The sequence below is a fragment of the Geotrypetes seraphini genome, chromosome 4, assembly GCF_902459505.1.
Source record: "Geotrypetes seraphini chromosome 4, aGeoSer1.1, whole genome shotgun sequence".
NCBI classification, from domain to species: Eukaryota; Metazoa; Chordata; class Amphibia; order Gymnophiona; family Dermophiidae; genus Geotrypetes; species Geotrypetes seraphini.
The window spans coordinates 17,866,234-17,881,358 of record NC_047087.1 but is presented as its reverse complement, the minus strand read 5'-3'; the positions used below and the strand labels follow the sequence as shown (position 1 = coordinate 17,881,358).

Genomic DNA, 15,125 nt, shown 5'->3' with positions numbered 1-15,125 from the left:
CCAGTAATTTGGGATCTGAATGTCGTTCTTGCTAAATTAATGAAGCTTCCATTTGAACCAATGTCTACGGCTCATCTTAAATATCTCACTTGGAAAGTGGTCTTCTTCATCTCTCTTACATCTTCTCACAGAATCAGTGAGCTACAAGCTTTGGTAGCGGACCCACCATTTACAGTCTTCCATCATAATAAGGTGGTACTCCGCACTCAACCAAAATTATTACCCAAAGTAGTTACAGAATTTCACCTCAATCAATCCTTTGTTCTTCAAGTGTTCTTTCCCAAGCCTCATTCTTATCCTGGAGAAACAGTTCTTCATACTCTGCTTTAGCCTACTATTTGCAAAGGACTAAATTACATAGATCTTCTTTGCAACTTTTTGTCTCCTTTGATCCTAACAAGTTAGGGCATCCATTTTCCAAGAGGACAATTTCCAACTGGTTGGCTGCTTGGATCTCGTTTTGTTATGCTCAGGCTGGGCTACAACTGGAGGGTCGAGTCACAGCCCACAAAGTTAGAGCTATGGCAGCTTCAGTAGCTTTCCTTAGATCCACTCATGGTGAGGAAATATGCAAAGCTGCTATTTGGTCCTCGGTTCTTACCTTTACTTCTCATTACTGTCTGGATTCCTTTTCCAGACGGGATGGCCACTTTGGCCAAACAGTATTAAATCTATTCTGCTAAAGGCCAACACTCCTACCATCCCATTCTGATTAGTTTGGAGGTCACCCATAAGTGAGATTATCCCAGGACAAGCAGGCAGCATATTCTTAACGCATGGGTGACGTCACCGACGGAGCCCTCGGTACGGACCTTTTTAACTAGAAGTTTCTAGTTGGCCGCACCGCGCGTGCGCGAGTGCCTTCCCGCCCGACGGAGGAGAGCGTGGTCCCCAGTTTCTTCGTTTCCGCGGAGCGAAGAAGACGCGTGTGTTTTTCAACGGCCGTTGAACTCACTTTTTTGCCTTCCCGCTCGCGAATTTTTTCTTATTTTCTTTGTATTCACCTTCGGGTTTCTTTTCTTTAGTTTGCAAAAAAAAAAAAAAAAAAACTTTGATTTTTTCTATCTTTTTTCGTTTTGCCCCGGCAGGGCCTGTTGCCATTATCCAGGCCTCGGGATTCGATTTTGCGGAGGCTGTTTTCCCCTTCATGCCCCCGCAGGTCGGTTTCAAGAAGTGCCAGCGGTGTGCACGCCCGATCTCCCTCACTGACCCACACAATTGGTGTTTACAGTGTTTGGGGCCAGAGCATCGGGCGGACTCCTGCACCCGCTGTGCCACTCTTAAAAAGCGGACGCTTAAAAACCGAAAAATCCAACAAGATCTGTTGTTCGGCACCGGGTCGACCATGGAATCCTCGACTTCGACAGCGGTACCACAGAAATCGGCACCGTCGGCTTCGACGACGCCCGACCCCACATCGGCGCCGCTGGCGCAAGGTAAGCCGGCTAAGAAGCCTACCCCTTCCCTCGAGCGCCCACCAGCCACAGTGGCGACACCGACCCTGCCGGCCTCGAGCCGAGCCCGAAAGCGCTCCGTCCCGATTTCGGTGAGTGCCTCATCATCGGCCTCCTCATCGCCGGGACGTAGAGCGGCACCTAAGGAACCGAAGAAAAAGAAAGCGGTTCCGGTGCCTCCCCTGGATGACCGAATTGCGGCCATCCTCCAGGGTCAACTGCAAGACCAGCTGAAACGTCAGCTCGAGCAACTGTTGCCTACTATCCTGGCACCGCTCCTTCCGGTACCAGACCGGCCCGAGCCCCGTACCGAGCCACCGGTGTCCACCCCATCGGTTCCTATTAATACCTCCATGCCGATTCTCTCGGCCCAACATGCCACGGCGGATCCTCCTCGGGACCGAGCGGAGCACCATTCTTCCCGGGACCGGGACCGACGCCGGTCCTCTTCCCCCGGTACCGTTTCGGTACGCTCTGGGAAATCTTTGTCCAAGACTCACCATACCGACCCTTCCACCCCGGTGTCGCGTCATGCACACCCGGAGGTCCGGGACCCAGACTTGTGGGAAGAGTCTCCCCCCGGTACCGAGGAAGATCTCTCCTCCTCTGATGAGGATCCCTCAGCTCCTGATGCCACCTCCAGGCCTGAGCAATCCTCCTTCTCAAAGTTTCTCAGGGAGATGTCTGCCGCCCTATCCCTCCCTCTGGAATCAGACTCCAAGAAATCCCAAGCCTTTATAGAGGCTCTGGATTTTGAGCAACCTCCCAAGGAGTTTCTTAAACTACCCGTGCATGACATCCTACGGGAGACTTTCTATAAAAATTGGGAAAACCCCCTTACAGTACCTGGGGCCCCACGCAAGTTAGATAACCTTTATAGGGTTATCCCTATTCCAGGATTCGATAAGTCACAACTTCCCCATGAGTCCCTCCTGGTTGAATCCACCTTAAAGAAGACTCAGGGCTCCAGTGTCTATGCCTCCACCCCTCCTGGCAGAGAGGGTAAAACCATGGACAAGTTTGGCAAGAGGCTCTATCAGAATGCCATGTTGGCCAACAGGGCGAACAACTATTCCTTCCATTTTTCATTCTACATGAAACACTTGGTCCAGCAGTTGTCAGCCCTCCAGAAGTATCTCCCAGAGAGGAAGATCCCACTTTTTCAGCAACAAATCTCTGGTCTCCTCCAATTGAGAAAGTTTCTGGTCCGCTCGATATATGATTCCTTCGAGCTTACCTCCCGTGCCTCTGCCATGGCTGTAGCCATGCGCCGCCTGGCCTGGCTGAGAGTCTCAGACTTGGACATTAATCACCAAGATCGTCTAGCCAACGCCCCTTGTCTTGGGGATGAACTGTTTGGAGAGTCCCTGGATTCCACCACCCAAAAACTCTCTGCGCATGAAACTAGGTGGGACACCCTGATTAAACCAAAAAAGAAGGCTCCGCCTACACGTCCTTACAGGCCTCAAACCTCATACCAGCGCAGATTCTCAGCCAGACCACTCAATCCACCTTCCCAACAGTCTCGGCGGCCACGGCAGCAACATCACCAGGCGCAGGCACGTTCTCAATCCACTCAACCTAACAAGCCTCTGCCTTCTGCTAAGCCGTCTCAGCCCTTTTGACTCTTCTCTCCAGGGCATAGCCAGTCTTCCACCTTCGCTACCTCTTCCACAACCAATCGGAGGTCGTCTCACCATTTTCTCCAGCCGTTGGGAGGTCATCACATCGGACCAGTGGGTCCTCAACATCATCCACCACGGCTACTCTCTCAACTTCCAGACTCTTCCACCGGACAACCCTCCCGTAGAGTCTGCTTCTCATTCATCTCAAATCCCCCTCCTCCTGAGGGAGGTTCAATCCCTCCTTCTTCTCAATGCCATCGAAGAGGTACCTCCAGAACAAAGGGGTCAGGGATTCTACTCCCGCTACTTCCTGGTACCCAAAAAGACGGGAGACCTCCGTCCCATTCTCGATCTCAGGAACCTCAACAAACACCTCGTCAAGGAGAAGTTCAGAATGCTTTCCCTTGCCACGCTCTACCCTCTTCTCTCTCAACACGACTGGCTATGTTCCCTGGACCTCAAGGAGGCCTACACTCACATCTCCATCAATCAGACTTCTCGCCGCTACCTGCGTTTCCAGGTACACCACCATCACTATCAGTACAAGGTGCTTCCCTTTGGCCTCGCCTCATCTCCCAGGGTATTCACCAAGTGCCTGATAGTGGTAGCGGCCTTCCTCAGGTCTCACAACCTCCAAGTGTTCCCCTACTTGGACGATTGGTTGGTGAAAGCACCTTCGCCTCAACTTGTGCTACAGGCTACTCATCACACCATCTCTCTCCTCCATCTCTTGGGGTTCGAGATCAACTACCCCAAGTCGCATCTGCTTCCCACCCAGCGACTTCAATTCATCGGAGCTGTTCTGGACACCACTCTAATGAGGGCTTTTCTTCCCTCCGATCGTCAGTGGACCCTGCTCCATCTCTGTCGTCAGGTCCTCATGCATCCCACCATCCCTGCCCGACAAATGATGGTCCTCCTGGGCCACATGGCATCGACAGTTCATGTCCTTCCTCTGGCGCGCCTCCATCTCCGGACACCTCAATGGACTCTCGCCAACCAATGGTCACAAACGACGGATCTTCTTTCTCATCCCATCTCTGTGACATCATCTCTTCAGCAATCTCTCCAATGGTGGTTGAACTCCTCAAATCTTTCCAGGGGTCTACTCTTTCATCTGCCCCCTCACTCCATGACCATCACCACAGATGCCTCCCCCTATGCATGGGGAGCCCATCTAGGGGATCTACGCACCCAGGGTCTTTGGACCCCACAAGAGCGTCAGCATCACATCAATTTCCTGGAACTCAGAGCCATGTTCTACGCTCTCAAAGCGTTCCAGCATCTTCTCTGCCCCCAGGTTCTTCTCCTGTGCACAGACAATCAAGTCGCCATGTACTATATAAACAAACAAGGCGGCACCAGATCTCGCCTCCTTTGCCTCGAGGCCCTACGCATCTGGACCTGGGCCACGGCCCGCAATCTTTTCCTCAAGGCGGTCTATATCCAGGGCGAACAGAACTCCCTGGCCGACAATCTCAGCCGCATACTTCAACCTCACGAGTGGACACTGGATCCTCCAACACTCCACTCCATCTTTGCTCGATGGGGCACTCCGCAGGTGGACCTCTTTGCAGCACCTCACAATCATCAGCTGCCCCAATTCTGTTCAAGACTCTTCTCTCCTCATCGTCTGGCACCAGATGCATTCCTGCTCGATTGGAAGGATCGGTTCCTGTATGCCTTCCCTCCACTTCCTCTGATGTTGCGGACCTTGTTCAAGCTCCGCAGGGACAGGGCCACCATGATTCTCATCGCCCCTCGGTGGCCACGACAACACTGGTTCTCCCTCCTGCTCCAACTCAGCTCCAGGGAGCCCATTCCTCTTCCTGTGTTTCCTACTCTACTTACACAGCAGCATCAATCTCTACTACATCCCAATCTGTCTTCGCTCCACCTGACAGCTTGGTTTCTCTCGGGCTGACCTCTCCAGAGAATCTATCTCAGCCTGTCCGTCTCATTTTGGACGCCTCCAGGAAACCGGCCACCCTCCAATGTTACCATCAGAAGTGGACCAGGTTCTCCTCCTGGTGTCTACGGCATCATCAGGATCCCACCTCTTTGGCGGTGGAATCTGTACTGGACTATTTGCTCTCTCTGTCCAATGCTGGTCTCAAATCTACCTCCATCAGAGTCCACCTCAGTGCCATCACTGCATTTCACGAGCCTATCCTCGGAAAACCTCTCACGGCTCATCCTCTGGTTTCCCGGTTCATGAGAGGTCTCTTCAATGTCAAACCACCTCTGAAGCCTCCTCCTGTCGTCTGGGACCTGAATGTGGTTTTATCAGCTCTCATGAAACCTCCTTTTGAGCCTCTTGCCTCAACTTCGCTCAAATTCCTTACCTGGAAGGTGCTTTTCCTGATTGCCATCACCTCTGCCAGGAGGGTTAGTGAGCTGCATGCACTGGTCGCTGATCCACCTTTCACTGTTTTTCACCATGACAAGGTGGTCCTGCGCACCCATCCTAAATTTCTTCCTAAGGTGGTCTCAGCTTTTCACCTCAACCAGTCCATTGTGTTGCCTGTCTTTTTCCCTAAGCCCCATTCCCATCCTGGGGAACAGGCGCTGCACACGCTGGATTGTAAGCGTGCCCTAGCCTACTATCTTGACCGTACCAGGGCTCACCGCTCCTCTCCTCAGCTTTTTTTGTCTTTCGACCCTAACCGTATGGGTCATCCTGTCTCCAAACGAACGCTTTCCAATTGGCTTGCTGCCTGTATTGCGTTCTGCTATGCTCGGGCCGGTCTGTCACTGGAAGGTGCTGTCACGGCACACAGAGTCCGAGCTATGGCTGCTTCTGTGGCTTTCCTCCGCTCCACGCCCATCGAGGAAATCTGCAAGGCGGCCACTTGGTCCTCAGTTCACACGTTCACTACTCACTACTGTCTGGATGCCTTCTCCAGACGGGATGGACACTTCGGCCAATCTGTGTTACAAAATTTATTTTCCTAATGGCCAACCATCCCTCCTCCCTCTTTGTTAGCTTGGAGGTCACCCATGCGTTAAGAATATGCTGCCTGCTTGTCCTGGGATAAAGCACAGTTACTTACCGTAACAGGTGTTATCCAGGGACAGCAGGCAGATATTCTTACGTCCCACCCTCCTCCCCGGGTTGGCTTCTTAGCTGGCTTATCCTAACTGGGGACCACGCTCTCCTCCGTCGGGCGGGAAGGCACTCGCGCACGCGCGGTGCGGCCAACTAGAAACTTCTAGTTAAAAAGGTCCGTACCGAGGGCTCCGTCGGTGACGTCACCCATGCGTTAAGAATATCTGCCTGCTGTCCCTGGATAACACCTGTTACGGTAAGTAACTGTGCTATATGCTGCCTGCTTGTCCTAGGATAAAGCACAGTTACTTACCATAACAGGTGTTATCCAGAGACAGCAGGCAGTTATTCTCACAACCCACCCACCTCCCCTGGTTGGCTTCTTAGCTGGCTATGTGAACTGAGGAGACATGCGCCCTACGTCAGGCGGGAAGGCACTCGCGCAAGCATGGTGTGGTCAGTCGCTAACTTTCTAAAGTTCTTCAAGCAAAAATGCTTTTGCAGCTGTCCACATCGGGGCTCCATGGATGACATCACCCATACGTGAGAATATCTGCCTGCTTTCCTTGGATAAAACCTGTTACAGTAAGTAACTGCTTTCTCAGATTTTAGTGTGTGGCTTTTTGTTTAACCATGGAGTACTACTATCCCGTATGCATACAGTAGTAGCCAAAAAGAAAACAGTACAACTCAGTCAGTAGGCTTCACATTAGAATTAACAATGAAAACAGAAATATACATCTGAATCGCATGGGAAAGCATGCAGAGCATTGTCATTGAATTATTTCCTGTCTCTATTTGTTTTGTCTGTCTGTGACTGGAGAGTAGGGTCGAGGGGAAAGACAGTTTGAAAGGAGTGATTCCCTAACTTTTTTGTATAATGCAAAAACCAGAACTGCTTCTTCTTTAGAAATATATTGGACCATATTATGATGTGAGCTTATTTTTCTGAAATTTCCAGTCTGATGTGGCCCGCATCTCTTTCACTGGCTTCTCCCATGCCAAAATTGGTCCATTTCTATTCAGTTTTTAAAGGGTTGTTTTGCATTCCCCCTAACATAAACAGATGCACATTGTCAACTCCTTATCTAGCATACATTAGGTTGAAAAGGATACAATAAACTGAGTGGAAGTTTTGGATTCAAGCTCTTATTCCTACTTGCTTAATTCTACTTTCTAATACTACGAGGGGTCACTGAATAGTTCTCAGCCCAACCAGCAAAGTTGGGGCAGTCTCCATCAAGGGCTATATACTTAGTCCAGTGATTTTCTACTTTATTTGTTGCATCAGATAAACATGGAACGAAAAAAGTGGAAAATCGTTGGACTAAGTGTACGTAGAACCCTGGATGGAGACTGCCCCAAATTTGTTAGTTAGGTTGAGAACTTTTCAGCAGCCCCTCGTAGGTCCCCCATACAGAGCAGTTTCCAGTGTAGGGCTCACTGATGAGCCCTGCAAATGTTGAATTGCTGGTGAGGGGTGCTCATCTTCCACTTTCATAAAATCCTAAATATTACTAAGTGAGTAACTTGTTTTTATCAGAAGCTGTAACATGCTATATGAGTGTTATTTCTACAACTTTTGTTTCAAAAGCTTGCATCAAAGTTGTTTTTTTCAAGTGTCCTCTCAGTCACTGTAGACTCCCTCGGTGAGTGACTGCCTTCAGTAACAACCATAGATTGTCTCAATCCCAATTGTGAAACTTTCCCCCTTTATATTCAATGATTTAGTACAGCCATGGCTTAGTACTTTAACATAGGGCAGAGATGGAGACATTTTGACAGGGAACATAGTAAATGATGGCAGGAAAAGAAAGACCTGTATGGTTTATCCACTTTGCCTATCAAGGCGGCCAGAATCGTGCCTGCTTCTTCATGTGTGTTGATATGGACAAGCATCATGGCTGGCTTCATGTTTGAATTGCTGTGTTTTCTGTATGTTAGGTTGAGATTAGTCGTAGAGTGACCCTGGAAGAACTGCCACCCGTTCTTGTTTTACACCTGAAGCGATTTGTGTATGAGAAGACAGGTGGATGCCAGAAACTTATCAAGAACGTTGAGTATCCGGTGGACCTGGAAATCAGTAAAGGTAAAGGCTTAAGTGTGGAGAAGAGACAGTTCAGAGGAGATATGTTAGAGATCTATAAAAATACTGAGTGGAGTGGAATGGATAGATGTGAATCACTTGTTTATTCTTTCCAAGAATACTAGGACTAGGGGACATGCGATGAAGCTACTACATAGTAGATTCAAAACACATTGGAGAAAATATTTATTCACTCAGTGTAATTAAACTCTGAAATTTATTAGCTTAACAGGGTTTTAAAAAGGTTTGGATAATTCCCTTAAAAAGTTCTCATTATTAAGATGGACTTGGGGAAATCCACTGCTTATTCCTAGGATAAGCAGCATATAATATGTTTTACTCTTTGAGAAATTGTCAGGTACTTCTGACCTGGGTTGGCTACTGTTGGAAACAGGGTACTGGGCTTGATGCACCTTTGGTCTGCCCTAGTATGGCAACTCTTATGCTCTTAAATATATTGATGTTCATTTATCTGCAAAATTTAATCACAGAGCTTAGACTTCACAATTTCCTTTTACTAAATCTTAAATAAGTTGTGTTATAATTCTGTCTCAATTCATTTGGTTTCTTATGTAATCATTCCTGTTTGTTAAACATGATAATGTATAGTTCTGTATTTGCTGCACATCATTTTTAAGAGAAGAGAGGTAAAATGGAGTTGACTCAGTGGCAATACTGTGTATTTGATTCTTTAGCCTAGATTTCTGCTCCTTGGATGCTTTGGAAACAGCTTTTACAGCACCCAAAAATCTGTTAGCCAATCTTCATTTGGAAAGACTTAAGCTGCAAACTATTAAACAAGAAAGATCCAGTAGTAATGCATATTCTAGTGCAATAGGTGTGTCATTCTGGATGGATGGGTAATATCTCCATCTTTGCAAGCCATGCAGAAGGAATCCACTCCAGCTTTTGAATCCCTCCTCCTTCACTAGAAGGCTTTACTGCCCCCCTTCAATTTTTCCTTCTGCACATGAGCTGGAAGGAATCTTTCTGATCTGCTCTCTATATTTCTTTATTTTTTTTGCTGAAGTCTGCAGCTGACAGAGCAGTTCCTCTGTGGTACCTGTTGGCCAACCTGCAGAAACTTTTCTGGAGCTCGGGATCCATTCTTCTTGTAGCATTTCTCACCTACTGCATCACAGGGGATTGAGCACAGGTGTCAGGCATCCGGGCTAAGTGAGTCTCGCAGGGTGCCGGCTGCATTTCGCCCTCCCCCTTTTCTTGTCTGTGGAGGTTCAAGGCTCTGTCAGACACTAGTCCGACTGACAGCCTAAAGATTCAGTATTGGAGGAGCAGTCCATTTGAGGCAGTGATTTCTCCCAGATCCAGCTACAGCACATTTCCAGCACAGATTACATGACTAAGGCTGTTACAGCCTATAAGGTTTCTGCTCCTTCCCTTAGGTTTCCCCACCTCTAAAATCACAAAATTGCTGTTTTTTTTGTTTTGGGTAAGGCATTTTGGGGCCAAAATGCTGACGTGGCAGCCATCTTGGATTTCCTGATTTTTTTTTTCTAAGTTCTCCAGAACCTTAACACTTTGTTTTGCCTCAAAACTAACAGGTATGGCATTATGAGGCTCCTCTACACCTAATTCATGCCAGTAATGGATGGACACACAAAGAGTGCTGTTGCGCCACTTGCCACACAGCACATGAAGGAGAGGCAGGAGGGGTTGGCTTAGCCTCCCCTTTGCTGTCTAGGGCTGAGAAATGGCCCGGGGGAAGGGGAGGGGTCTATCAATTGGGAGTAAATCCCTTCCAGAGGTCCCAAATGGTGATCATACTGGGACTAAGAGATAGGGGCTCGAAAGCCACAGAGCCCAAAAGATGCAAGCTGGATTCATCTAAAGGAGATGCATGAGGGTGTGTCTGCCTCAGTATCAGAGGCTGGCCTGGATCCAATTAGCCTTTCCAGGAGAGACTCAGTGGGTGAGGGGTCTATTTGTATGCCTTTACTTTCACAGAGCAAGTCCTCCCTGTCGGGAAATGCAGGGTTGCAGGCAAGTGTGAGTTCGCAAGATACAATGGTGGTCCTTGATCAAGGGATGGATCCCCACCATCTGCCGACTGTTTAGAACCTTGGCTCTGTCAGAGTTTATTGTTTGCAGGTGTTAATCTTGGACTCCCAGCAGGTCCCCTCTGATCCCTGCTCTATAATGAGTGGAATGAGAGCCCAGTCTTTGTTTCCCTGGCATCCTGATATTAGTGTACTGGTCATGGAGCATTGGTCCCTTAAGGTAGCCAAGGCAATGGTTTGGCTGTATCTGATGGCACAGGAATGTCAGCAACTGTTTGCTCAACCCAAGGTAGATTCCTTGGTAGCACAGGTAACCAAACACACATCCCCCTACCAAGTGAGGGAGGTATGGTATTAAAGGATATGCAACATCGCAGAGTGGATGTGATTCTTAAAAAACAGTTTAAAGTGCTGGCCTTGGGAATCAAAGCAGCTGCAGCAGCTTACTTTGTGACATGCGCCTGTCATACCAGGTTATGGCTTGAGCTGGCAGAGCGAGCCTTTATCCAAGTTCCTATCAGCTGGAGTGGATTATGTAGCCAGTGATCTCTACAACATCATCAGAGTCACGAGCATCATCCCGCAGAATGTTCTGGATCAGGCAGTGGGCAGGAGATTCCACCTCCAAGGCTACCCTCAGCAGATTTATTTTCAAAGGATAAATGTTGTTCAGAAAGGGACTGGACCAGCATGGCAGATCATCAGCTGGAATCTACCTGACAGCAGACCACAAACCTCTAGAGGCTCTGAGTGGTCTAATTTTCATGGCTCCAAGCGTTGTCGTCAATACTCAGGAGGAACCTCCTCTCAGAGATCCTTCCAGGGAGCCAGAACTCCAGTCCTCGTCCCGCTACAGCCTCCAAGAAAGTACAATGACACCAGGTCCGGAGCAGTTCCCCTCAAGATAGGAGGATGGCTTTTGGAGTTTGTAGAGGCCTGAGCACAGATTTCGTTGGACCATTGGTGCTGGAGTTCATTAAGAGCGGTTACAAGCTCAAATTCACCCAGCCATTAAAGGACTGGTTTGTGGACTCCCCAGCAGGGCAACCAGTGAAACCGAGCAAGGTCATGGCTATTGTTCAGAGGCTGTTATTCAGGCCATAGAGTCTGTGCCACCCAAAGATTCGGGCTTAGGCAGATACTCCATATACTTCATAGTTCCCAAGAAAGGTTCAGACAGTTGGAAATCCATTCTAGATCGTGCACATGTCAATGCAGTGCTAAAAGTTCCACGCTTTCGCATGGGGACAGTATGATTAGTCATGGTGGTGATGGCATCTGGAGAATTTCTGGCCTATCTGGATTTGATGGAGTCCTACCTGCACATTCCCATCTTTCATATCCTGGAAAACCATTATCAATTCTTAGCTTTTCCCTTTGGGCTGGTGACAGCATCTTGCACGTTTACCAAGGTAATGATGGTGATAGCTGCCCATATATGCAAGATGGACTTGCAGATTCATCCATACCTGGATGTCTGGCTGATCAGAGTTTCATCATTCCTAGAAGAGAAACAAGTGGCAGCTCACGTGGTCTGGGTCCTGCAAAAACCGGGTTGGATAGTGAATTTCTGAAAGAGCCAACTGATTCTGTCCCAATACCTGGGAGTCTTCTTCAACAAGGCATAAGATCATGTCTATCTACCAGCGGCACGCAGGCAGAAGCTTTACATTCAGATAATGAGCTTGCTGGCCAAATAGCTCCATTCACGAGACATTACCTACAAGTGCTAGGATCCATGGCAACCATGATAGATGTGGTCCCATGGGCAAAGGCTCACAAAGTCAGCATGGGTTCAGCCTAGGGAGATCTTGCTTCACCAATTTGCTTGACCTCTTTGAAGGTATGAATAAACATGTGGATAAAGGTGAGTTGGTTGATGTAGTGTATCTAGATTTTCAGAAAGCTTTTTTGTTTTCCAAAATGGGCTTTCCCCTCCCCGGTGCATCCTGGGATGCATCGGTGGGGGGGCCTGAGGCTCTGATTGGCCCAAGTTGTTTAAGGCCATCATGGGAGGGGCATTAAACAACTTGGGCCAATCAGTGCTGGGGAGGGGAAGGCCCATTTTGGAAGATGTGAGCCAGCTGGGTGGAGGAAATCCGCATCCCTCAGGTCAGACATCTACATGGAGGTAAGGGGAGATGTCGGAGGCAGAGGGGGTGTTGTATAGCAGCGGGAGAGAGTAGGCATCTCTCCTGCTGCAGGGGTGGGTGGGTTGTTTGCGGTGGTAGCTTCGTCCACAGTTGATATTACGGGGCATGCCCCTAAGAATAGCATTGGGAGTGATTCTCACACGGATGCTAGCCTGTTTGACTGGGGAGGTTACTTCAATGATTGCCCAGTCCAGGGGAAGTGGTCGGCCTCCCAGAGAGAGTGGTCCATCAACAGACACAAGTTTTGGGCCATTCCATTAGCATTGCAGAAGCTGGAGAAGATTCTGGAAGGACAGGCTGTCCAAGTCTTTTTGGACAATGCTACAGCGGTGGCGTATGTCAATCACCAAGGAGGCTTCAAGAGTGTGCAGCTGGACTTGAAGGCTAACTTATTGTTCCAATGGGCAGAGATATACCTATTGGCAGTTTCCATGGAACATATAGCAGGAGTGGACATTGTCCAGACTGATTACCTTAGCAGGCAAACTTTAGACCCGGGAGAATGGACATTAATCTGCAGCAGTGTTCCAGTCCATCGTTCTTCTATGGGGTTGGCCAACTTTTGATCTGAGGCTATGGCGAAGAACAAAAAGGTGGACTATTTCTTCAGTCAAAGATCCAAACCTGGAAGCGAAGGCCTGGATGCCCTAGTCCAGCCGTGACAAAGAGTGAGCTCTTGAATGTGTTTCTTCCATGGTCCATGATAGGATGGATTCTTCACAGAATTTCAAACCACCCAGGGAGCATGGTCTTTGTGACTCCAGAATGGCCGTTCAGGCTGTGGTATGTGGACCTAGTGTGTCTTCAGAGGGATGATCTTTTTTACCAGAGACCAGTGGTCATAGAAGATCTGAATCGCTTCGGTCTTACAGCATGGCTCTTGAGGGTGCAGCGTTAGAGCGCAAAGGATAAGCCTGTGACAATCCGCTTCCGCTAAGGCATGGGAGACTTTTCAGTACTGGTACACAAAACTAGAGTTCAGTTTTTAGTGCTCCAATCTCGGTGGTGCTGGCTTTCTCCAGTGGTGGGGCTCTTGTGTTCAGAGCTCAAGAATGCAAAGCTCCTCTGGCTTCTTGTCCAGACATAGCCAAATTCCTGAACTGCCTAGAACTCACTGGGTATGGCGGTATACAAGAATAAAAGTTATTAAAAGGGGTGCTAAGGCTCAGACCAGCAGTAAAGCAGTTGTTTCTGTCGCTCATCCTTTAAGCTGCTTCTGCACGGCCTCAGTGAGGCTCTATGTGAGACTATTGAAGAGGTGTCTGTGATGGACCTTACTGTCAAGACCATTCTCTTCAAGGCTATTACGTTGGTCAGAAGAGTCTCTGAGCTCGTGCAGGGAGCCCTTCGTCAAGATCACAAAGGCAGAGTTTCCCTAAGCATGGTCCTTTCCTTTTTGCCGAAGGTCACTTTGGCATTTCATGTCAATCAGGAAGTACAATTACCAGCGTTCTAGACCACAAGATCAGAGAAAAAGGATCAGACTGAGAAAGCTGGATATGAAGATAATTCTCCTACGTTATCTAGAGGTTACCAATGAGTTCTGATTTGTCTGACCATCTGTTTGTGCCCAGCAGTCAGGCTGGACATGGTTGACCAAGTGTCCTAAGCTACCAGTTCAAGATAGATTCACATTGCCATCTCATCAGCATGTACTGCCTGTAGCAAGCATTCGTCGGACTCCTTGGAAGCTCATTCAACAAGAAGCATGGTTTCTTTGTGGGCAGAAGCTCGTGTGATTTCGCCCAAAGAGATTTGTAGGGCAGCGACCTGGTCCACACTGCATACGTTTTCCAAGTTCTATAGAGTGGACATTGGCAGCATGGGAGGACACCATATTTGGGTCCTCAGTATTAGAGCAGGTGCAGAGGTCCTGCCCTTGATTTCTGGAACTGCTTTTGTATGTCCCTACTGTCCAGAATAATATACCTATTGCACTAGAGAAAGATTAGATTCCTACCTTGGTAATATCTTTTCTAGTAGATAGGTGTGTTATTCTGGAGCCTTGCCCTGTCAGTTATTTCTCCACCTGCCTTCTTCAATTTGACAGTTCAAGTCAAAGCTGAGATTTTGATGTTGGTCAGCCCTCAAGGGTTTGAAGAATGTATTGCTATAGCACATTGGAGAATGTTTGAACTCCTTAAATGTTTCTGATTTGTATGATTATTCTGAAGTTTGGATTGTTCCCTTGCAATGTTTAACATGTTTGTTATACTTTCAGAGCAGAACCAGCGCTATATTTGAGAGAGTCTCCCCATACCCCCTCCTCCTTTTGTATATCTATATAGAGCTGTTGCCTGCTTTGATACAAACTGAAGGGGGCATCAGAGACCTCGTTAGAAGGAATTGAAAACTTAAGTGAATTCCTTCATGGCTTGCAAGATGGGGAGAATGCCCTATTGTCCAAAATGTCACACCTATCCACTAGAAAAGATATTAGCAAGGTAAGAACCTAATCTCTTTTTATTTGAATGTGCCTAGTCAGTGTAAATAGTAATATGTCTGGGTACAGAAGCAGAGCTATGAATTAGTAAAAGGATGTCACAGTGTATGTGTAGATCACTAATGAAGCCACTCCATACTGGATACTGTTATGGAGGCCTTGACCCTTTTAAGGATGCTTAGAACATGATGGAAGTGGTTCAGAGAAAGGCTGCTAAAGACCATATGAAGGGAGACATGAGGAAATGTTACTGAGGAAAGGTGGGAAAGGGTGGTTATGATAGTCATAGTTAGTTGG

At 48.1% G+C, this 15,125-nt stretch overlaps 1 protein-coding gene across 1 annotated transcript in view; it reads left to right on the top strand.

Annotated features, from left to right (window-relative positions):
- Positions 1-15,125, top strand: part of USP10 (ubiquitin specific peptidase 10) — a 193,550-nt gene that overhangs the window by 168,354 nt on the left and 10,071 nt on the right. The window contains exon 12 of the mRNA XM_033941815.1: positions 8,073-8,217. Coding sequence (XP_033797706.1) covers positions 8,073-8,217 — 145 coding nt within the window. The remainder of the gene's footprint in view (positions 1-8,072; positions 8,218-15,125) is intronic.